The following is a 24,214-nucleotide window of genomic DNA, read 5'->3' as shown; positions in this document are numbered from 1 at the left end:
AGTACAGTAAGAGTTAAGATGTTCGAACTTTTGTTCGTTTTAAATTTCATGTATTTTGGGTTGGTTTATTTCTTTCTCGTAGTTCTTGTTTTCCATATCCTATCTTGTATTTATTTTTATTTTTATATACCAAAAAACAATATTAATGATGTCTAATTTGTAATCTCTTTCCACAAACATTTCATCAAATACTGTGTATTTGCTCATCGACCGTTTGTCCATCTTCCATATCATGTGTTATCAAAGTGTGCGGAAATATCAGAGACAAACGGTCATGAAAATTGAATGCCCTTCGTTACAAATATTCGTCAATCTCCTGTATGTCCACTGCATTTCTGTCCTATTTTTTGAATAGCACCCTTCAATGTGGCATGAATATGATTGAAGGGCATGTATCGTGGAACTGCAATGCATAGGTATGGTATAATGCATGCTAGGTAATGCGTGTACGTTTTGGGTTTTAAGTGTACAGTGTATTTCCAAGACCATTGGCACATTAAAAAAAAAAGAAGGAAAACAAGAAAAGAAAAACAAAACTATGAACAGTAAGTCACGATTCCGTATCATCTGGAGCTTGAAGTTGAAGTTGCACAAGTGGAGACGGGAGAATAGGGGACAGATGGAGTGGTAAGGAAGAACAGGGCGAAAATCAAGTAAAAGGTTTGGAAGTCGTTGGGAGGAGGAAGGAGAAGGAGAAGCTGAAGGTAAGAAAATCATGGACTCAGAGATAAGAGAGAGCTGTGAAGTAGATGTGATATTACGACAGATGTTCCATGGAATGAAGAGAGAGAAATGAAGTCGGCGAGTGATGCCAGCTATGGAACGTGGAATCAAAACGACCAAAGGAGAAAATAAAACAGAAAGGAAAGAGGTTAGTCGAGGAGAGATGAGACTGTACAGTAAGAGAAAGGAAAGAATTTAAGATGCTATAGGATGTTCAGAAATAAGTTCACTATCAAGCAGCGACCAGAATACCAGAAATGTCTGTGAACTTGACAGCACTAGTAAACTCCATCTAGTGGAACCCATTTTGATGGCAATAACGTGTACCATTTCTGTGTGTGTGTGTGTGTGTGTGCGTGTGTGCGTGTGTGTGTGTGTGTGTGTGTATGTATGTGTGGGGGGAGGGAGGAGGGCCTGTGTGTCAGGGCTCAAGGTTCACCAGTTCAATAGCAAAAGAATATATTTTTTTTTCCTCAGCTTTCCACTCATCTCTGCTATTTATACTACATGTATTTGTGAGAAATGTGAAAATAAATTGAAAACTCTGTCCTCTTTCTTTCCTTCAAGATTTTAGTTCTGGCAGTAATTCACAACAAGAGAAAACTCTTCTTCTCAACTTAACTCAAGTACTTCTGTATGCTTTCATCTTTTTGAAGGTATTAGTTTTGATCTGGAATAACATACAGCAAAAGAATACCCTCTAACTTGGCTGTCCAGTAATTCATTATGTATCAGCTCCTTCAAGATACTAATTTGAAGTTTGAATTGACTTGCAGCACATGAATACCTCTTTCCATTCATCTATTCTCTGTCATCTCCTTCAAGATATTAGTAACATGGAAAATCTCGCAACTAATTCACAGCAAAATAATACCCCTTTTTCTCAACTTTCCACTCATCTTTTCTCTTTTATCCCTTTGAAGATGCTACAATTGTAATTCCATTGAGAACTAATCTACAACAGGAATCCTTTTTTTTTTCTTCAACATTCCACTCATTTGCATTTTCTGAACAAACTAGTTCCTAAACTGATACATAACAGCAAAAGAATAAACATTTTATCTCGACTCTCTACTCATCTCTGCCATCTCTCTGAAGACATAACTTCCACTCGGAATCAATATACATGATAAAATACACCTTTTCTCCACTCTCCGTGTTTACTAGTATACTGTTCATTTTTGTGTTCAGAACTGTTTACAGCAAAAGAAACACTCCTTTTTTTCTTAAGTTTTTATTTATAAATTCTCTTTATAACTCTATCACAAAATTAGTCCTTAGGATATTATTCTTTAGATCTTCCATTTCTTGAGTTAAAACTTAAAAAAGTGGTGAATGTCTCATATTACTCTCAACAGACACTATGGTACCTTTATTCTCATAATCCTGAAGTCCTACCCATCTGCACTGAGAGAATGACAAGCAGAGGCATAAATATCATTTTTCTGTACACAAATATTTTGTGTATTTATTGTTATGCTGTGCAAAGACAACAACAAATGCCTGTAGCTGATCTCCCTTAAAAGGGCATTGTACCGGTTTTTTATTTTTTTATGTGTTGTTCTTTTAATTCTAAAAGACCCAGCGGTGCAAACAGAATCAAAATTTCATAACGATTTGGCCCGTAATTTCATGTTGAAAATGGAACTTTTTTGGCGAGAATTATGCTAATGAGCTGACGAGCCCGGATGTCGTGATGTCACAGGTGCCAAATATATCTCTGATTACCAGCCCTTGCATACGCGTGCGTTAAATCGTGCCGAGTAGCAGACGACGCTTAGGCTCAATTTAGCTAGCAGGCGGCACTTGTGTACTGTCCTATCCATGCAGCTGTCTCAAATTTCGCTGAACCAAATAGCACCAAAATTACAGGATATATTTCTAAGCATATTTCAAAATACTGTATTATATTTGAACGAAATCGGTAATCGAGAAGTATCAATATTGACGCCGACTTTCAAGTTGTCACTCGAAAAAAAACTCACTCTTCGCGAGAGATCTTGGTAAACGCGACATGCACAATCTAGAACTGAAGTTAGCCGACTAGTACTGTGCGAACGGGGAATTTACGCGGGAACTAAACTAAAAAAAGTCATGATTTGGGTGATTTGTGTGATTTACGAACTTTATTTTTCATTCAACTTAGCTCAAATAATTTATAAATTGATTTTTTGCTCCCGAGTACTTGAAAGATTTGTCTCATGACATTAGATGGCTAACTTCAGTCTGTGCGTGCGCAGCAAGTAGGGCTACGCCGCGATCACTCTTGTTTAGTCGTACAGAGTAGATTGTTTTTAGCGACGACAGGAAAGTCGACAACTTCACTTACGCTTCCCGACTTGCGATTTGGTTCCAATTACCGTGAACAAGTGGACATAAGTCATAAAATATTTCTTGCGATTTTGGTGCAATTTGGTTAAGTGAATTTTGAGATATCTACATGGATACGGAAGTACTCTAGCACTATGCCTACACCAGCGCTTGGATCGCGAAGCGGCGGCACTGTTTGTATCTACGTGGTCAGGCCACTCTTCCGAGGTATGGGTCCTACTAAAACTAGATCTAAGTTAGTCCTTGGTGTATACGACCACCATGAGATTCATCTCAACTACAAAAACATTGAAAATCCATAAAGCAGATACCTTACCTGCAAAATTCAGCACAGAAACAACAGGGCCTGCAGGACAAGGGCCTAGATCTAGCGGCAACGCTAGACCTTGGAGTCTGGACTTTCGTCTGGACTTTCTTCAAGTTCTGGCAGCAGGGGTATGTATTGCATACTAAACGTTTACGCTGTACCTATTGAGCGCTGTGCACGTACAGCTGTCGACGGGGCGGCGAGTAGAATCTTCTCGGTCCTTGACTGCTCACTAGTCCTAGTCCTAGTTCTAGTCTAGAGTCTATATGTACTGGGTGCATAACTAACTAGGCGTAAACCGTGATTGCCGTTGACTGGATTTAGATTTTAAGAATCACTCAGTCCTCATCTTCGTTAGATAGAGTCTAGTTTGAACTGTGATGTCGAACCATTATCGCTTATCATCAATGCTTCTAGTTAGTGCAAGGTTACTTACACACAGTTTACAATTCTATGGGCAGCACGTTCGGACAATGATGCCCATTTCATTTTGCATATCTAGAATATTCCCCACAAATTTTATCTAAATAAGAATCTTTTGAATAGATTCCTTTTAGAAATTAATACATATTGTTTAACATGTTTATTTCAGCTCCATATTGCAATTCTACTAAATAACAGTTTTTGCAGTACTTCGTGTGAGATTTCATCAGTAAATTGACATTGTGTAGTTCGTTTTGCTAAATTCGGAGGTTGGCACCTGTGACGTATGCCAAATTGTGTGGATCGTTCCTTGGCTTGCTCGTTTTCATTTTTTTCAAAAAATCATTACAGGCTTATCCTGGGTTTTAGAATCCTCTCTTTCCAGTTGTAGGCATCAAAAAATGTAGATTAGAATTATCAGACAAGTAGAAAATGCCAGTACAGGTTTCTTTTAAGTGTCAGGATAGACCTACATGGTACACGTGACATATAATTATATGCTTTTGGCATGCACTGTCACAAGATTGGTATCACAGCTATGAACTCTTTATGTGCCACGCTCGCACGCACGACTCAGTCGACGGCGTGCCAACTTCACATATTCTGCTCAAACGCACAGGCCTGCTGGATTTGTGTGTAAATTCTAAGTTTCAGGGGCTGTTTTGTGTGCGGAAGTCATGTCTTTACAATAATGTAGCTACTGGTCATTTGAAAGAAAAACAATCATAGGTTTGTCATACAGTTTACATCAAAGAAAAGTTTGGCATTTTCTTTACAACATTGCTCACTATACATCTCCAGCTTAACAGATATCTATAAAAGTTACATAGACTTGAAAAACAGAATGTTTTCCCAAAATATGACTATGTTGGAGTCTCAGAATAATATGGCACATATCTGCTTGTATTGTTGCAATGATAATATGAAGAGCAGATGGCTGAAATGAAAGGGACTTTGTCTTCTCTCCCTGACAAAACGGTAACACTAGGTAGTACGCATTATCAACGATGCTCACCAAACTACAAAAATGTGGTTTCTGTTGACTGTGGAAACAAGGAGAATCTGATTCAAAGTCGGTGCAGCAGTAGGTAACCCATCCCCTGCAAGACTCTCAAAATGCCGCCGACATTGCACATGACCAATCAGATTCCCATGGAGAATGGGTTAAATTCCTGTAAATTGAATGAGCTATGGCATACCATAATTCATACTTACTCAAGTAGATGGACATGAGAGCAGCCCTATGCTAGTCTATACAATACACAGACACAAAAGACATTTTGACTGGTCCTTTCCAGTATACGTTTCTATACCAGGATCAACAAGGAAAAGTTCTATCATTCATCATAATTTTAATTTCTACTGAGTCAATCAGGGTATAGTACAGTCGTAGGTGTACATATTCAATAGAATTTACTGCAGAACCAGGAAATTTCACTGGCATGAAATTATTGTGAATTTTGCAAAGGAGCAAAGATTCGCAAAATTAAAATGCATGCAAAAGTTCTCGCATACATTCTACATGCATTGATTGCCAATGGCAATTTGCAAAAATTTCATGCCGCGAAAAAGGCTGTCAACTCTAATTACCAAAAATTTCATGCCATGAACATTTCTGGTTTTATGGCAGTCTTATTACATTTATCTACAACATGCTTTTTGAACATTTCTTTCATACTCACAATATATTTCAAACATGAAAATGGATGGAACAAGAAGTGCACTAATTCCTGATGACTGCTTCAGGATAGGGTTCACAAACGTTTTGAAAATCTTTGAGGATAAAGGGTTATAGTGCAAGTCAGTGACCTTTAATAATCATCAGTTGCAAGTTTAACTTTGCAGGTTCAAGTTTGCTGGTGTCCTCGTCTCTGCACAGTGGCCAGACGAGGACATAAGTGATAGGTATCTCTTCAGGGTAGAACGGCACAGTTCTGTAAAAAACTGATGCTACCTTACGAAGGAACCTCCTAAATGCTAATTTCAGGATACTGGGTTAGTGACATCATCAGCATCAGACTATATTTTTAGACAATGAATGTCCATGACACAAGGAAATGGGCAATTCGTCGGCAAGCTCATACATCACAGAGTAACTACACAATCTGTGCAAACGGCTTCATCTTCTGAAGACTGAACATCAGTACCCTGCATAAGGGAAGATGTTCTGGTAAAATCCCAGGTCAATGTTTCATCTTTCCTCAGCGGAGCTTGGTTCCCTTAGGAAATCAAGGGACACAGTGCATGCAGTCTCGATGTGGTACACACAGTTTTGTGCACTGTCCACGATAATGACATGATATTGTCCTGCAGGATTGCACTTAAAACCTCAGTCAAATGTCCAAGGATCCACCATGTCTAGAGCCTCAAGTCTTTGAACAGCATCTGCTATGTTCCCAACTTCAGAGTTGTCTGAACATACAAAAAAAGAGCGATAGATATCAAATTATTTGATGCTCTCTTACAAGTCTATCAAAATTTCAATTCAATATTAAAGTTGTGGGAAACATTCATACACATATAGACTATGATTGTGGTAATGCAAGGACAATAATAGGGAGCTTTAGATTTCAGACGCACAAACATTCAGAGGGAAAAAACATGTTCTGAGCATGCGCAGAAACGCGCGTCAAGTCGATCTATTTATAGCTTGCATCGCCTGAGTTTTTCACTACGCGTACTGGGCTATTTTTACGTCCGCACAGTTTGCAACGTAGAGAACTACTTCATGCAGTGATCATATGGGGACGCGATTTTATTTTTTATACGTTGCATCCCAGCGTAATCTAAAGCTATTTTTCAACGTGACGTCCAGAGCACTCGTCGTCTCAAACGTCCACGCGTCAAAATCTCAAGCTCCCTAATGACAGAAGGCAAACTGCCTCGACAAAATTAAGATATAATCATTGAATCAAGGGGGAAATGCATATATATATATATATATATATATATATATTCGAGTTGAAAATGTGTCACATATTTGTTACAGAGAATGATTTCTATGTCAAAATTCAAGAATTATTTCATTACCATTTTCACACACATGTACAGCTGTGCATTAAAACATACCTGCAGTTTGGATATATGATTTCATGTGTTTCATCAAATAAAAGACAGTCATGAAACCTATTTCCAAATGGAAAGTTTGTATTGTATCAAAATTATCCTTGGAATGATAGAATGAGATACCCCACAGTGATACACCATGGAGCCCTGTGAGTAATCCAAGTTCACTTTTGCCAGTTTACAAGAGGACATCAGAATTCATAATTTCTATACACAGGAAACAAAGTCCAGATGACCTTCTTTAACAAATTGTAATTGTATCTCTATTTCCTGTGAAGAAAGCCCGTAAACCAAAACAAAGTAAATAAGAGCATGCAGCACAGATACAAAATACCAACACTGTCGATTTCTGCCCTTGAAAGTTGTCCAAGAGGTGGTGTTAAATTTGGCTGTGTGTTGTTTTTTTTTAAGTAAGATGTAATGTGATTATAAAGAGAAATGGAATGTTTAAGAGTCACACACAACATCTGAAGTACCTGTAATACAACTTATTTTGTGATGACCTGTATGATGCTGCACTGTAAACTTACTCTGCTCATCCACCTTGCCTTCGGTCAGTTGGGACAATGGGTGGACAGCTTGCAGCAGGGGACCGAGGACATCGCTGGACAACTTGCGGGCCTGCTTCAAAAATGGGTGACCAAGCAGCTGATGGGCACTGGGCCTGCATTTAACAAAAGAAAGTGATAATGAAACAAAAATAAATTGAGGCACACTCCGTCGCTCTAGAACGTCACATTGGCCTTTTACATATGCTGACATATAGGCAATACCACACTGCAAGGATCACTGTCATGCAATGGCCTCTTTCAGTTTTCAGTCTAGTTTGTTTTCATATTTCTAAAAATAGAAACAATACTTTGTGGTAACACAAAATACATAGCACAGACAAAACACAACTCATAAAGATATATAGTAAACATTGTGCATCAATGGTCATTATGCTGATATTGCAGATGCAAAAGAGCAGAATAAGAGAGAAACACGAAGGAAATCTACAAAAAGCTAAGGTTTGTACAAATTGCAGGTTTCCAAGGAATGTGACTTCTTAGAATAATGGAGGTTGACATTATGGAGCTTGGAACTGATTTGAAACTGACCAAAAAAAAAAAAGATTTCAAATAAAAAACAAACAAACAAACAAACAAATACACAAACAAACAAACTTTCTGCTGTTTCCATCAAATCTCTTTGACCTGCCTACCCACCCCTGATGTAATCAGGTTATGTGCATGCTTTTGTCAAGAATGGACATCAGGGGCGTCACCAGCTTTTTTTCAAGGGGGGTGCGTTTACACTAAATGTAACAAGATTTTTTGGTCAGACATTTGGAATATAGGAAGCTCTCAATCCCTAGACTTTTACTGTTTTTTGAGGGAAACCAAGCGGGGAAAGGGCACCGGCGTAGCTAGGATTTCATCTTGGGGGGGGGGGGGGGGGGGGGGAGGGTTAGTATGCGAGGGAGCGAGCAAGGGGGGGGGGGGGAGGGTGTAGAAGTGCCTGTTGTCCCCCCCCCCCCCCACGGTTAGAACTGAAATTGCACTTTGATGTTGTAAATGGTGCAATTTGATGCATGTTTTGCTTGTTTTATCGACTTGAAACAGTCCCACTTGTTTAAGGTAGCAGTAAATTTTGATGTAGATTATTAATGAACAATTTGTCTGTAAAATAGTATCATCCAAATAAACTTCCTGTTTTAATATTTACACTGAATATCACGAACGCAGCCAAGCAAGAGCGAGAGGAGTGAGCGAGGGGGAGGATGTGGGAGGGAGTGTCCCCTCCCACGGTGAGCACTTTTTGCATTTTGATGCTGTAAATAGTGCAGTTTGATGCAAGTTTTTTGCGTGTTTTATCGACTTCATTTCATTTCATTTATTTCCACAACTTGCACAACTGGTTGAAAAAAAAAACTTGAAACAGTCCCACTTGTTTAAGGTATCAGCAAATCAGTACATTTTGAAGTAAATTGTTATTGAACAATTTGCCTATAAATGGTATAATTTAAATAAATTTCTAGTAGCAATTCTTACACTGATGTCATGAACGCGACCGAGCCCGAGCAAGCGGAACGAGCAAGGAGGGAGGTTGTGGGAGGGGGTTGGCCCCCCCCCCCCCATAAATGGATTATGGAACGACGGTGTGAAACGACAAATTACTGACAGCAATATCAGGAGAATGGCTTAACGATTACATGCAAGCAAGCGAGCTTGAAAAATTTGACATTTTACAGTCCAAAAACTGCCGTTTGTAGCCATGTTTTTTTTTCTTTTGCTTTGGAAATTAAGGGGGAGGGGCGCACCGGGCGCAACTGCTGCCAATTACTGGCAGCAACATCGGGGTGAATACAATTAAATGCGAGCAAGCGAAGAGAGCCAGCATGAAAATTTTGACACTTTAAAGTCCAAAAACTGCCATTTGGAGCCATATTTTTTTCGCTTTGGAAATAAAGGGGGGGGGGGGGGGGCGCACCGGGCGCAACTGCCGGCAATTACTGGCAGCAATATTAGGAGAATGGCATAACAATTAAATGCGAGCGCGAGCTTGAAAATTTTGACATTTCACAGTCAAAAAAACTGCCGTTTGGAGCTATATTTTTTCGCTCTGGAATTTAAGGGGGGGGCGCATCGGCCGCAACTGCTGGCAATTACTGGCAGCAATATCAGGAGAGCATAACAATTACATGCGAGCAAGCGGAGCGAGCGAACTTGAAATCTTACATTTTTACAGTCCAAAAACTGCCGTTCTTATATAGCCACATTTTTTCGCTTTGGAAATTAAGGGGGGCGCACCGGGCGGAACTGCTAGCAATTACTGGCAGCAACATCAGGTGAATTGCATAACGATCAAATGCGAGCGAGCAAAGAGAGCGAGCTTGAAAATTTTACATTTTACAGTCCAAAAATTGCCGTTTGAAGCTACAGTTGTATATCTTTTTTGCTTTCATAAGGGGGGGGGCACCGGGCGCAACTGCTGGCAATTACTGGCAGCAATATCAGGAGAATTTAAATGCGAGCGAGCGGAGCGAGCGAGCTTGAAAATGGTGACATTTTACAGTCACCAAACTGCCGTTTGTTGCTATATTTTTTCGCTTTGGAAATTAAGGGGGGCGCACCGGGCGCAACTGCCGGCAATTACTGGCAGCAACTTCAGGAGAATGACATTACAACTAAATGCGAGCGAGCGGAGCGAGCGAGCTTGAAAATTGTGACATTTTACAGTCCAAAAACTGCCGTTTGAAGCTATATTTTTTCGCTTTGGAAATTAAGAGGAGGGGGGGGGACGCCCGGTGCGCCCCTCCCCCTGGATCCGCCACTGGTAGTCAAGGGTGTCGGTTTATGTTCATGACTGGGGGAGGTATGACCAGCGAGGTGGCGTCGAAGTGACCAAGCGGGGGAAGGATGTCCAAAATCTGCACTTTAGAGCATCCCTAATTGTGAGTGTTTGTTTGCGTGTGTGTATCATATATATATGGAAAAGTTAGGAATTAGCCCAGGTCAAGTCTTTTTCTTGGCAATGCAAGACATTTTTATATAGACTAGTATGTAAAGCAACACTGCAAAATCAATGATCTAGCTTTGATATAACGAAGCATAAGGTACAAAGGTGTAAATTCTACATCACATTGCGCAACATTGTAGCGACTCTTTTTGCCGTTCGGATATTCTGAGTACACACTGCGCACATCCTGCTTATAAAATCATGCAGAATGCCAACCAGGAATCACACTGAATCACAATCTTTTGTCGGCTCCGGGCTTTTTGAACAATGTTTCACACTATACACCTATTTTATTATGGTTAAAAGAAATCATAGAAAAATATCTTATTTCTTGATCACCCTTTCATTCAAAAGCAGTTTACTAACCGTTGAATTACTATTTTGGTAAGTCTTTTTTTTTTTTACCAGCGGATGGGGGGGGGGGGGCGCCCTCCCCCTCCTTAGTTACGCCACTGCTTTTTGGTGAAAATTGGACAGACTTCTAACAAAAAAGCAAGAAAATCTTTTCATCGCGGGAATTATGATCATGTGGGATGGGACAAATGGTGCGCTTGCCTTCCAATATTTTTTATGGGAGCAAAATTTTTGTTCTAAGTTTCTTTCAAAAGCAAGAAAATCTTCTCATTTCGGGAATTATTAATTATGGGGGGGGCAAAATTATACTTATTATGCTTGCCCCTCCAATATTTTTATGGGGGCAACTTTTTTTTCTGTCAAAAAAAACTAGAAATGTCGCTGGTTATACCCCCGCCAAACAACATTTCATAAGCTTTGGTCAAAACAACATTTCATAAGCTTTGGTCAAAAAACTGAGGAAGTAGTTAAATCCGCAAGATCTTTCCTTGATCTTCTGCCATTAATATGCCGTTACCATGGCAACGTACTTTCGGGTACTGTCTAAAAATGCGTCTTGCACATCTACAACCAAAGGCACACATCTGTACCAAGTTTCATGGAAATTGGGTAAAAACTAAGGAAGTAGTTTGCAACACAAAATTTTCCATCATTTTGGCTCATAATATGTGAGCTGTTACCATGGCAACATACTTTTTGTCACTGTCAAGAAATGTGTCATGCTGACCTATATCCTAAGACAAACATTCAATATGAATTCCATGAGAATTGGAAGAACACTGATGAAGCAGTTTTGCCATGAAGCATTTTGCCCTATATTTTACCAATAACATGCGGTTACCATGGCAACGCACTTTTTGCCACTGCGGAAATATGTGTCTTGCACATTAACATATTCAGATGAACATCTGTACCTAATTTCATAAAAATTGATCAAAAACTGTGGGAGGAGTTCGCGACGCAAGATTTGTACCCATTTTTGCCCATAATATGCCGTTACCATGGCAACGTACTTTTGGGTACTGTCAAAAAATATGTCTTGCACATCTACAACCCAAGGCACACATCTGTGCCAAGTTTTATGGGAATCGGTTGAAAACTGAGGAAGTAGTTCGCGACGCAAGATTTGCAACGGACCGACCGCCCGACCGTCCGTTGATTCCTATATACCCCCCTTCAAACTTCGTTTGGCGGGGGTATAAAAACAGGTAAGAAAATTTTCTCGTCTCTGGAATTATGGCGGGGGGAGGGTGGGCAAAATGATTTGCTTGCCCCTCCATTCTTTTTTTTTTTTCTTGATGAGGCTAATTTGAGGCTCGCTCGTGGGCTGGCAATCATGGATTGGTCAGAAGTAACCGACATAGACCCTACATACTTGTAAGTAGCACACGTACATGCAAACATGTACGTGCTCCGTACCGTACGGATGTACAGTACGGTCGATACATAGTAAACACTGTATAGAATAATATTAGATAAAATCAGTGCTGCCAGAACCAGGCGTGCGAATTGTTTTTGCCCAAGATTTTTTATTTCTTTATTTTTTTTTGTCCCTGGTGCAAAAAAAAAACAAACAAAAAAATAGAACAGAATAATTATTTAGCGTCCGGCGTTGAGGTCGCTCGCAGACTGAAGTTTTTTTTTTTTTTTTTTTCAGGATCTGAAGGGGGGTGCGTTCGCACCCAACGCACCCCCCCCCCCCCCCCCCCCCCCCCCCTGGTGACGCCCATGGACATAGATAAATACTTGGCCCATGAGACCTAGTACATGCTGCATGTTATTTGAAATACAATGTATAAAGATGCATATGAGAAATTTGACCACTAACCTCTTATTATCAGCATACAGCATATTATGCTTTTAAAGGGATAGTTTAGTTTTGATTGAGATGGGGCTTCAGGTTTCCAACTTTTTTGTGAGATAATGAAAAACATCTTAGGAAATATAAAAGAGCATACAATTCTAAGAGGGATTCAATTTTTACTCGGTGAAAATTGATTTTGAAATGGCTGTGATATCCAAAATACAAATAGGTCTTAATAAAAGGTGTCACCCACTGTTTACTAGGACCACTGTTTTTGGATATCTCAGCCATTTCAGATACCAATTTTTATCAAATAAACTCTGAATTTCTCTTAGAATTGTATCCTCCTTAATATTATATAAAAAGTTGTTTCCCTCGCAAAAATCAAAATCTGAATCTACCGTCTCAAAAGCTATGCCATCCCTCGTTAACCTTATATTTCCATTGGAAACTATTGGTCCGGAACTATTAAAGGAATGCAGTGCATGGAATATGATAGGTATCTTCATATCATATTCCTCATTCATGATGGATGACCAAAAGAAGACAATACATGTACATGTCTTAGATATGACACAAACATCATCAATTCAAATTCTCAGTTCACAGTGTGACCTTGACCTTACTTAAGTTTTTCTCAGTCAAATGAGATGACAGCAGAACATTTGTTGTTGCTGTTTGTTCTTGTGTTTGTTTCAATGTAGCTTTACTGTGTTTTGTTGTTTGTTTTTGTGCAGACTTGACAGCAATACCAGCACTCACTGTTTATACCAATCAAAGAAATGACTAGCTTGTACCACACCTTTCACTGGGCTCCCTCCTGAGGCAAACTTCAATGAAATCATGGAAGTGGGATGAGAACCGCCTCTCGTAAGGGTTGGGGATGTTGGCCAACCCCCTGCTGCCCCCAATGCCACTGTCCACTCTCCCCTCCTCTGGCTGGGCTGTGTTCTCATCTTCGCATAGTGTGGAGCTGTCCAGCAGTTTGGGTGTGGTGCCATTTATTTTTTCCAGCAGCATCTTGAGAGTAATGCATTAAATAATGTGTACAGGTTAGTAGTTCAAATGCGGCAATGGCTTGGAAATGAACACTAGCTTTTGGTTTATGCCAGGATTAGCAAACTTTTGTAACAGCTCATGATGATGAGAAAGTTTGCCCTCCTATCTTTTTAACAAGGTTCAAATAGAATACTAAATTTACATGTAATCTCCAGTAACTATGAGGGACTAACATGAATCGGACTCCTAATGAAATCACAATTTTTTGTTTTTTAATAACTGACCATGCAGTATGTAGAATACAAACTGAATGGGGGTGGTCGCTTTGACAAATTAAAGCTGAAAACATGAGATAAACTTACAACAGCTTACTATAAACCACAGCTCCGATGCATAAAACTCTTAAACAAGAAACATCCTCGGCATGAAACTTTCACGAATTGCCAACCACCTAAAAATTAGGGAAACACTACATTGTGTGGACTAAAACTTTTGCAAATCTTGGCCTCCTCGTGAAATTAATGAGTTTCATACAAGCAAATATTTCTGGTTTTACAATAGTCACAGTAGCCTTGAAGTTGATCAATGAAATATAGTACATGCCACATACTCTGATGATACTTTTAGTTTCTTGTTCTTTATTTCTTTTCTTTTACTCCCTACTCAATCACAAATTTGAGACAGAGTTCACACTCACTATCTCATACAGATAGTCTTTCACAGCTTCGACGACCACGGACCATCGATCATGCAAATACCTGTGCATGCACTTTGCCATTAAAACCAACAGTGCTGATAAAACACATGATCCATAGGCCTACTGTACACACAGTGCATTTTGCAGAGTTTTTATTTTTGTGAGTTTCACAAGACAAGCGATATTTGCGAGATATTGCATCTCACAACTCAAATGCATTGTACATCATATCCAAAATGGGAAAATGCAAACTGTTTTTTTTTTTTTTTTTTGGGGGGGGGGGGGGGAGAGACATAATAGTCATTTCCCATTCTGTCAATACATTTCTTGATTGCCAATTCCACCACTTGTAAGGATACTTGCAAGATATACAGTGTATGCAGTGACTTATAAGTCAGGACAATCAACCACTTTACAGATTCAGTGGAGCAACATAAAGAGGGCTGGTCTAGTTCTCTCTCTCTCTTCATTCAATATGTAGCTCAATGCCAGCACTTGACACAACCAGTAAATGCACAAAAACATGAATTCTACATGTACATCAATGTTTACCTTCATCGGCACCATGTCTGAGAAAGGAACACATCCATTGGCTAGCTCACAGGCTGCTATTCCTACACTATAAATGTCAGATTTGGCATCATATCCCAGGAGATTCTGGGTAAGGAATGGAAAGAGGGTATGATGTCAAAGAAGAGTTCATCCTAGAATAATTAACACACACACACACACACACACAAACACACACAAACACACATATAAAATCACTTTTACGGAATAGAAGGGAATGAAAGTAACCTTGACACAGCCTTTTTGGCTACTTTACCCCCCCCCCCCCCCAAAAAAAAAAAAAAAAAAAAAGCTAGGGTAAGGTATGTACTCCTCAGTAGATATATAATGCGATTTCATTCATTTGACACTTGACACTTCAAACAAAGTAAATTGTATCGATTTATGAGTTGTTTATGTGGCACCTAAAGAAACAATAAATGCTTGTAACTAAGTGAAAGCAGGAAAGACTGCATAATGTTCTCTCTTAAGGACCAGGCAATGAGGATTACATGCATTGCCCAGGGGCACAAACCATTGCTACCAAGGGACTTGAACCAGGGACCTCATGACTGATAGTCCCTGGTCATATCCACTGAGCCATGACAGCTCCTTCTCATCAAAAATATTTCCTTTCTGAGTCAACTATGGTGTATCACAAATTCCCCTCCTATTGTAGATTGCTGTATTACTTAATGGGTGTTCTATATCATTATTTCAAATTACATTCAATAACAAATTTGGCAGTATACATGTGGTCTTTGTGAAAGTGAAAATTTTAACATCGATCTTTCTCTTTATCAGTTACAGCAAAAATCTAGATGAAAGAATTGCCATACTGATCTAACATATGCAACATATGGTTGAAAAGAAATATGAAGTGACATTATAGAAACTTATGTTACTACTACAGAATGACATTTATCATTTGATTTTTAAGTTTGTCTTGATCTGACACTTGTGAAGTCTAGCACCATCATTACACATTATGGCTAATGCTTCGGCAAGGGATGACGAAAAGTGCCGAGACAGCAGGAAAACAAGCCAAACTAAAATTGACTCTGTCACCAAACAGAAGTAAGAAGTGTGGACATAGAATTGCACTGCTCACCTGTTCCAAGACCTCTGGAGCCAGCCAGGGCAGATTTCTCATAGTGTTAGTGGATGGAAAATCAAAGACTGCCTTGAGGCGCTTGCCATCCTCAATCATGCTGATGGCAGTTCGCAACCCAGAAAGGTGGATACCACCAGACCTTGTGAGCAAGATGTGACTGGCTTTAATACTCCTGCAAGTCACAGAAGAAATGGGATATTTAGTATTAATGGTGGAATTACATCATTGTAGAGTTACTACACAAAACAGGATATGGATTTACACAATTGAACACATCCTACATATATATAAATCAATAAAAACTGCTTTAGCACACACTTTTAATACAACATGGATAATAACAATTACACTCTAACAGACATAAAGAGAGAGAGAGAGAGAGAGAGAGAGAGACAGTGAGCGACAGAAGAGAAAATATTTGAGGACATCAAATAGGAAAAACGGTCAATTTACTCTTTTCACTGATCCTGGCAGTACAGCGTGTCCCAGAAAAAACGAAACCGGGTTTTCCATGCAACTTTTTACTATCGAAATCATATATTTTCTCTATGAGATATACATCAATAGAAAGATAAACTCTTCTTCTTTCATTTGATGTACAACTTAATGTTCATTGTTCATGCATGACTGAGTTAGAACAATGAGAAGTGGTGCTATCAAATTTTCATTTGCACGCGCAAATGGTGACTTCAAGTGAATTTCTCAGACTTATAACGTTACGCTTTCGAAAAACAAAGTTCATAACCCAAATATTCATATTTTCTTCTTTCATATGACCTTACGCGTCAAATATGAATAACGCATGCTTGAGAAAAATCTGTATGAAAGCATGCTTCATTTTTACCAATTCTACGAATAAGCGAAAAAACAAGCATTCAGCTCTCCTGTCTTAGCCGTAGACAATGGGCTCATCTGCACTGTTGAATTCACACAAAACAACCGCAGTGCATTAGTGAATGTTGTTGGGGGGGATATTTACAGAGAATGCTGTATAAGACGGACAGCCCTTTGTTGTCATTTATTTAGAATAAGCTATGAGACATAATTATTTATAATAATTGAAGACTAATATCGCGAGGCTGCACGCAGTCCAATGGCTACGGGAAATCAACATTTCAACAATGATACACATTTTGATGATTTTATACCTCAAACTTATTAACTGTTTTCACTCCTCCCTACATTTCCCTCACGCGTGGTTAGTCCTTCATCACTGACAGGATTTTGAAGTTTTTGAAGGGCGTGGCGAAGCAGAAAGAGAGGGTACATCACTTAATTTATCACTGAACTTGCGCTTCTAACATTTCAAAGGTGCAACTGCAGGGCAGAAAGTTGTCTTTTTTTTTTTGGGGGGGGGGGTCGGAAGTTTTTTTTTTCGGTCCGTTACTCCCACCCTACCTTCCCAAACATTCTGCTGATGAACACCCTTTGCTCCGTAGTTAGCTGCATGGTCAGGCAAGCTCATGATCACGTGCTAATCTAGGACCCTATTCACAACCGAATCGTCTGTAACATTCCCTTTTACCCCCTCCCTTCATGTTTGTGGAAATTCATTGAAGCATGAAGGCCATTGTTATCTGCCAAGTCGGATAGGAGTCGGGAAAGCTAACTGCTCCTTTTTTACTATCTATCTATCTGGGTAAAATGTAAGGATATTTTCTCGAGCAGGCGTTGATCATTTTTTACGCTTCGGATATCATATGAAAGGAAAAAGAATGGATATTAAAATTATGATTCTATCTTTTGCAAAAGATTGCTGGAAAAGTCTGAAAAATTCATTCAAAGTTGCCATTTGCTCGTGCAAATGAAATTTTAGTAGCACCACTGTCTATTGTTCTACCTCAGTCATGCATGAATTATGAACAACGTGTTGTGCATCGAATGAAAGAAGAGAAGTGTATCTTTCATTCCATGTACAACTCATAAAGCATATATGTGATTATGATCGCAAAAAAATTGCAATGAAACTCGGTTTCGTTTTTTCTGGGACACGCTGTATAAATAAATGAAGTTAAATTTCACAGTGGAAAATGACCTTTATTAACATTTGCTGATCATTCCAACCCAGTCTAAGGATAAACCACACCATGGAGTTATAGATGAAAAATAATCTCATCATAATTTACAATTATGACAATTATGAGGGATGTTTTCATCAAATGAGGCATACATTAGAGAAGATTTCACATAAACTACTAAGTACAATGTGCCAAGAGTATATTGTTAGCAAGATCAGCTTCAACTACAGAAGATTTCACACTGATTCACCAATTTAAGAAGCTTAGGATTACTGACTGATACGTAGCTACACATAAAATTTGAGTGGTCACAACTATCATCATCACATGATAGCCTTCTATTTCAGATGAAGATATACCACAAACATATTCTGCTATGTGTATCTATGCTCTACAGATTTTCACACTATCTTCATCTTTATCAAACAATTCCTCCTTCCCCACCTACTAACCTTTAATGTTTTGCAGCTCTATGCTTCTTGCATGTAATTCACACCCCTCCCTTTTTGAACAATGAGCATACACCAATGACTTGAAACTGAGTAGTTTGATCCCGTGCAATTCTGCCAAGAAATCTTACTGTACCTGTGGATGAAGCCCATTTTATGTATGTAGTCAATGGCCAGAACAACATCCCTCATGATCTGGGCTATTACATTCTCCTTTAGACCATCAGGACAGTTTCTGTCCAGTAAGTCTCTGACTGAACCTGCAAGAAGAATTAGAAAGAAGACAGGATTAATTGACTATGGTATTCATGGGAACAAAACAAGAACAAACAAACAAAATCATGCAAGCTGACAAACAGAGAGCACAATGCATGTCAAAAATGCCCTTCATCCAACCAACATTTACTATTACATTGTATATTGTGAAATTTGAAACATATTTCTCTTAGACTGTGGTATGAGGAACAATGAGGTTTACTGACAAATATACAACTATAAATACGTGAAAGGTATTCTCAACCATGGCAACTTTACACACCGATATGATTGCAAAAGTGCACAGCTAGGTACTAGTAAAATATAACCTGTGAGGGGATACCACTCTAGATATTGCTTATTCGCTTATAGAGTTACGAACTCACACTTAGTAAGGAAATCATAATACATAGCTTATTTTCTCATACACGTGTACAAGAGGGCACCTTCTGCTCTACTAAGAACAAATTGTTCCCTGAAGAAGAAGAAGAAGAAGAAGAAGAAGAAGAAGAAGAAGAAGAAGAAGAAGAAGAGGGAAAAAAGAAAAGGAATGAGGTACAAGTGACTTACCATGCTCCATGAGAGGCATGACTACCCAGAGTTCGTTACAATGGACAAATGATGTATGGAACGACATGATGTGTTCGTGCTGCATCAGCTTGGAGAACTGACATGCTTGCTGTATGGAAATGAACAATTGGTTACAGTAAGAAATAGGAGCAACATCAGGGATACAATGTAAGAGCCTAAATTAGGGTGAGGTGGGGGTGGGGTCAACCTTGATGATACCACTTATGCCCCAATCAGAACCACATGTACCCTTTGCCTAGCCACTAATAAGGGTGGTTCCAGGTAAATTTTACTAAATATGTGATTAGAAGAAAATGAGAGACAGCCAAGTTTTTCTTAGGGGCTCTGCTGGATCCAAAGATCTTACACTATGAAGTACCCAATCAGTCAGCCACTGGCACTCCCATTGCCATGTTAAAGTCCTGCCTAAAGGCTCCTATGGGAATACTTATCATTTGAAAAAAAAAAAATGTATCACATGCCCTACGAGCAATCTCTAAAACAGTGACCACGTATTGGAAAGAAGATCCACATCAAAGAGCAATCACAATAAAAGAATGAAGGCATTAAAGGTAGGGGATACCTTTTACAGACCTCCCAAAATGCAGCAAAACATTGAATATGAACCTCAGGGGATTTATTTAGGCCACTGCTGAGAAATTTGGAAGTCAACAGTTATCTACAATTTGAATAATGCACAAAACTCAACTACTCAGTAGTTCTGTGTGTCAGCCACACTTAAGCCTTTTTGTTGCAGTCTTCTGTATTTTTTATCTATAAACACAAATCTAAAAGTAAAAGAGCTGATGTAATAGCATATAGAGTGTGTGGCAAGAATGTATATAAAATGTTTGTAAGTTTTGATGAACTTTCTTCACAAAATATACATGATGGACACACATGCAGTGCATGGGTCTGCAAAGGTAGCCTAGTAATGTACTGGAATTTACAGTGAGCCCCGAAAAAAATTCAATTCAAAATCTAACGGTCAATAAAAATGTACTAAATGTTACCTTCCACTTTCAATACTTTATGGAGTTTCTAAAATGATACTCTCTTCAACATACCACTGTATTTATACAACTCTTCACTTAAGGCATGCAAATGGGATTCCCTACATTTAAGGGTAATAAAGATTGCATGAAGGGCAATGTTGTATATAAAATGAGAAAGTACAATAAACCAACAGAAATAGCATACACATTTACAAAATTACATTTCTCTAATTTAAACTCCTGTTTTACACACACACAAAAAAGGAACTATTTTAATAATCGGCAAAGCACGAAAAAAAAAGGGTTTTGAACAGAAGGGAAACATGGGTTGGTAGAGTTTTAAAAAAAAATGAGTTATCATTTTTCTAACATGTCTCAAAACTATGGGGGAAAATAACAGATACTTTACACTTGTACTTCAATGAGTAAATGTGAATAATGGCTGTAAGAGTCATCAAGCAGGGTAAAGAGAGTGGACAAATATATTCAGCAATAAGGGGAGGGAATGATTTTTTTTTTTATCTACATAAATATCACACTTATGAAGTATACACTGTACATAATCTTGGATGGAGGAAAGGCTGAACAAACATCCCATTTTCATCTCTTTGCAGAGAATGAGTGGAAATCGGTTAATCAACAGAAGTGTGATTCTCATCAGTTTCTGCTATGCAGTGCACTGAAAATATGTCTAAGACTACATTCTGCACCCAAGTAACATCACGCATGAATCTAGTGTGAAAAGATCTGTGATTAAGTTTCTGTTTATCACAGAGAAAAACTGAAAGGAATCTTTTAGATTGAGAAGGACTGTCTCAAAATTGACAGAGATTAGAATGCAAAAGCACAAAATAGGATCAGGTAGCATATACATGTCACTCTTTGTACAACCTGTAATATCTTTTTATTTAAAACCATGTGCAACCTACAAGCTTTCTTGAAACAATTAGACATGACACTTAAAGTTTGATATCATGCACAAAGATTCAATTTCTGTAAAAAAAGGAGACTTGAGATTTTGCCATGACAACACAGACTACAACACCCTGCTATAGATGATCGTTTTATTTGGTACAGAATGACATGGTCATCTGCTACTGCCATATCAAACCTTGGGATCAGCTTCAGAGTATTTAATTCTACAGCCATGTATGACTGCATTAGTGTGTTCTCTCTATCAGTCTCTGTGTGAAGAAGTTTTATGTCATTGGACTGTCTACAGTAACCTAGTGGGTCTAGTCATGGGTTTCGTCATCCTGTGCCCCAAGGTTCAAATCATTACAAAGCGAAGACACTCACATTTAGCCCCACAAAGCCATCTGTCATCTTCTCAAGGTTTATTCTTCTTATTGCCACGAGGTCTCCAGAAGGCCCATGCCTAGCAATATGTACCACAGCATTGCCTTCAAAATTGCGACCTGTTTGATCACACAGACAAAAAAAAAAGAAAAAAAAAGGGAGGAAACCTCAATACAACATATTGAATCAACAGGAAATACAGTGCAGACCTGCTGCAAGTGTCACAGAAACCTAAATGGATGTCATGATAAAGACTGCACTAAATGCTGAATAAATGAGTAACATATATTCAAAACAAGTCACAAAAGAATTACAAGTTGTATTGATTGGTGTGTCTATTTCACACTGATGAGAGTATCACCAGGGTTAAAACACATCCACACACACATCCACACACACAAAGTTTCATGTCCATAGTACACCAAGAGGGTCCAAGAGATTGTTGTATTTTCAACCTTACAGAACATTCAAGCAATCAAAGATTTCTGACTAGCACTATTCATCAAATTTTCTGTGCACTCCTCTCTTGATTTGATCTCAACTTATCATTGTACTTTATAGGGTAATCAACCAAGTTTGCTTTGTATGTCTTTTATAGCTCAGAGGTGAAAGTTCTTGATGATACAGTTTGGCTATGTCGATGAAAATAAAAAGGTCCAAATTTACATTCATAGCCATATATGTTGTCTCTGTACATGTAGATGTCAAATATCACCAAAGTCTATGTATTATTCTTCAGTCCCATCAAAATGAACTTATTATTGTATCATCATGCTGAGTTGACTGGAATGGTTTCTACTGGTTCAACATTCATTCAACATTTCAACATGAGTACAAACCTATTAGAGTTAGGAGAGTGTAATGCCTAGAATCCCCCTCAAACTTCTGATCAGTCATTTTCTGCAGTGGTGTATAGAAAAGAAACAGGAAGATTGATAAACACTAATCAAAATGAAGTAACACAAATTATCATCTCAGGAAGCTTTGTATCTTTATAAAATGCTTGCAATATCTGGCCACATTGCTTGGTGCATGCTAAGACTGGATTTCCATTGATAATGTATAACACTCTGCGCTCATCATGATTAACAAGTTTGATTAATGTGCATGCACCACTCTGCAGCAAACTCTGAAAGACACACAACAAATGGAAGAAGAATAATCATATTAAAAGATAATGCCATTAATGCAAGCTGCCCATAATTTGACCAAAATGCCGCTCAAAATTTGACCGCCCGTCACAACATGTAGAAACCTACACATGCCCTTGCGCATGGTTAGACCTTGCAGGGAAGGCCGAACCTTATTTATGTGCAAGCTTTTTAAAAGTGGTTGTAAACAAACAGAACAGCATACCACAGGTACCCAGAGGATGTTGCTTCCCACATGACGGCAATCAGTTTGGAACTTCTCTGTATCTACACAGTATTGGCAAAGAATCTGACTTCTTGTAAACACCCATTAATCAAATTGGGACCCTTAAAGCTAGATAGGATTCTTTCTTTCTGAGGCAAGGTCCCGGGCCGGGGCAGGCCGGTGCAGTCTGGATCTGGATCTGGATGTGTAGGATGCAGGGCCCTATTTGGGTATTGGGCATAATGCATCCGATGAGAGAGGGCGCAGGGATAGTTAGAAAGTTCGATAGGTGGCCTTTTTGAATGAGTCTATGATCAGCTGATGATGGCGAGTTGATAGTGGCGTCACTCAGCCTCTCAGGTGGTTCCACTCGATGACGGTAGATGGGAAGAATGAGTTCCTGAATTGTTCTGTTTGTGCTCTTAGTCTTATATGGTTAACCGCACCAGCGACCCCAATATGTACTAGTTACAGCGCCCTGCACCGGGGCTATTACATGGTTAAAGCACTTAGTGCATTAGTTATTTAATTAACTATTGATAAATTGTCACTTGTCTATCTAACGTTTAACGTTATAACATCTAATCAATGGTAAATTTATAGCAGTTTGTAAATTGCTTGGCACAAATACATCGTATAGATTTTATAGGTTGAACGAAATTTTGAGTTGGGAGAGCAGGCACCAACCCCCTTGGGCCCTAACCACTTTGAAGAAGAGGGTGCTTTTGAGGTTCCTTGATCTTCTTTCTATGGAGATGCAATTCAGTCAGCTTGTATGTGACAGTCAAAGCCATCATCTCTAAGTTAAAGGTATTAGCTCACATTTGCAAACCCACAAAAATCAAAACTGCATAAAACAGGTCCAATATGACTTCAAGTGCAAGTTATAACAGTAACATACCTCACCTGTTGCTCTTTGTCTATACCATTCGATAAAAGAGAGGAAATCATCGTTTTAAAGGTAGGGAATCCCATTTGCATGCCTTAAATGAAGAGTTGTATAAATACAGTGGTATGTTGAAGAGAGTATCATATTAGAAACTCCCATAAAGTATTGAAAGTGGAAGGTAACATTTAGTACATTTTATCGACCGTTAGATTTTGAATTGAATTGTTTTCGGGGCTCACCGTAAATTCCAGTACATTACTAGGCTACCTTTGCAGACCCATGTACGGCATGTGTGTCCATCATGTATATTTTGTGAAGAAAGTTCATCAACACTTACTAACATTTCTATATACATTCTTGCCACGCACTCTATATGTTATTACATCAGCTCTTGTACTTTTAGATTTGTGTTTATAGATCACAAATACAGAAGAATGCAACAAAAAGGCTTAAGTGTGGCTGACACACAGAACTACTGAGAAGTTGAGTTTTGTGCATTATTCAAATTTTAGATA

At 38.8% G+C, this 24,214-nt stretch overlaps 1 protein-coding gene across 1 annotated transcript; it reads right to left on the bottom strand.

The window, feature by feature from the left end:
• Positions 1 to 5,427: 5,427 nt before the first annotated feature.
• LOC139715654 (STE20-related kinase adapter protein alpha-like) lies at positions 5,428 to 22,351 on the bottom strand. The gene is made up of 9 exons (XM_071627238.1): positions 22,294 to 22,351; positions 21,455 to 21,573; positions 19,161 to 19,269; positions 18,472 to 18,595; positions 15,866 to 16,040; positions 14,758 to 14,862; positions 13,312 to 13,529; positions 7,381 to 7,514; positions 5,428 to 6,196 (listed from the first exon to the last, which is right to left on the bottom strand). Exons 1-9 carry the CDS (start codon positions 22,349 to 22,351, stop codon positions 6,114 to 6,116), a joined length of 1,125 nt encoding a protein of 374 aa, XP_071483339.1. The 3' UTR covers positions 5,428 to 6,113.
• Positions 22,352 to 24,214: the final 1,863 nt, after the last annotated feature.

Source organism: Diadema antillarum, unplaced genomic scaffold, assembly GCF_040938485.1.
Source record: "Diadema antillarum isolate AM-2024a unplaced genomic scaffold, OU_Dant_1.0 scf00000001, whole genome shotgun sequence".
Classification (NCBI taxonomy): Eukaryota; Metazoa; Echinodermata; class Echinoidea; order Diadematoida; family Diadematidae; genus Diadema; species Diadema antillarum.
The sequence above is the reverse complement of the archived record's forward strand: the minus strand, read 5'-3'. Positions and strand labels throughout refer to the sequence as shown.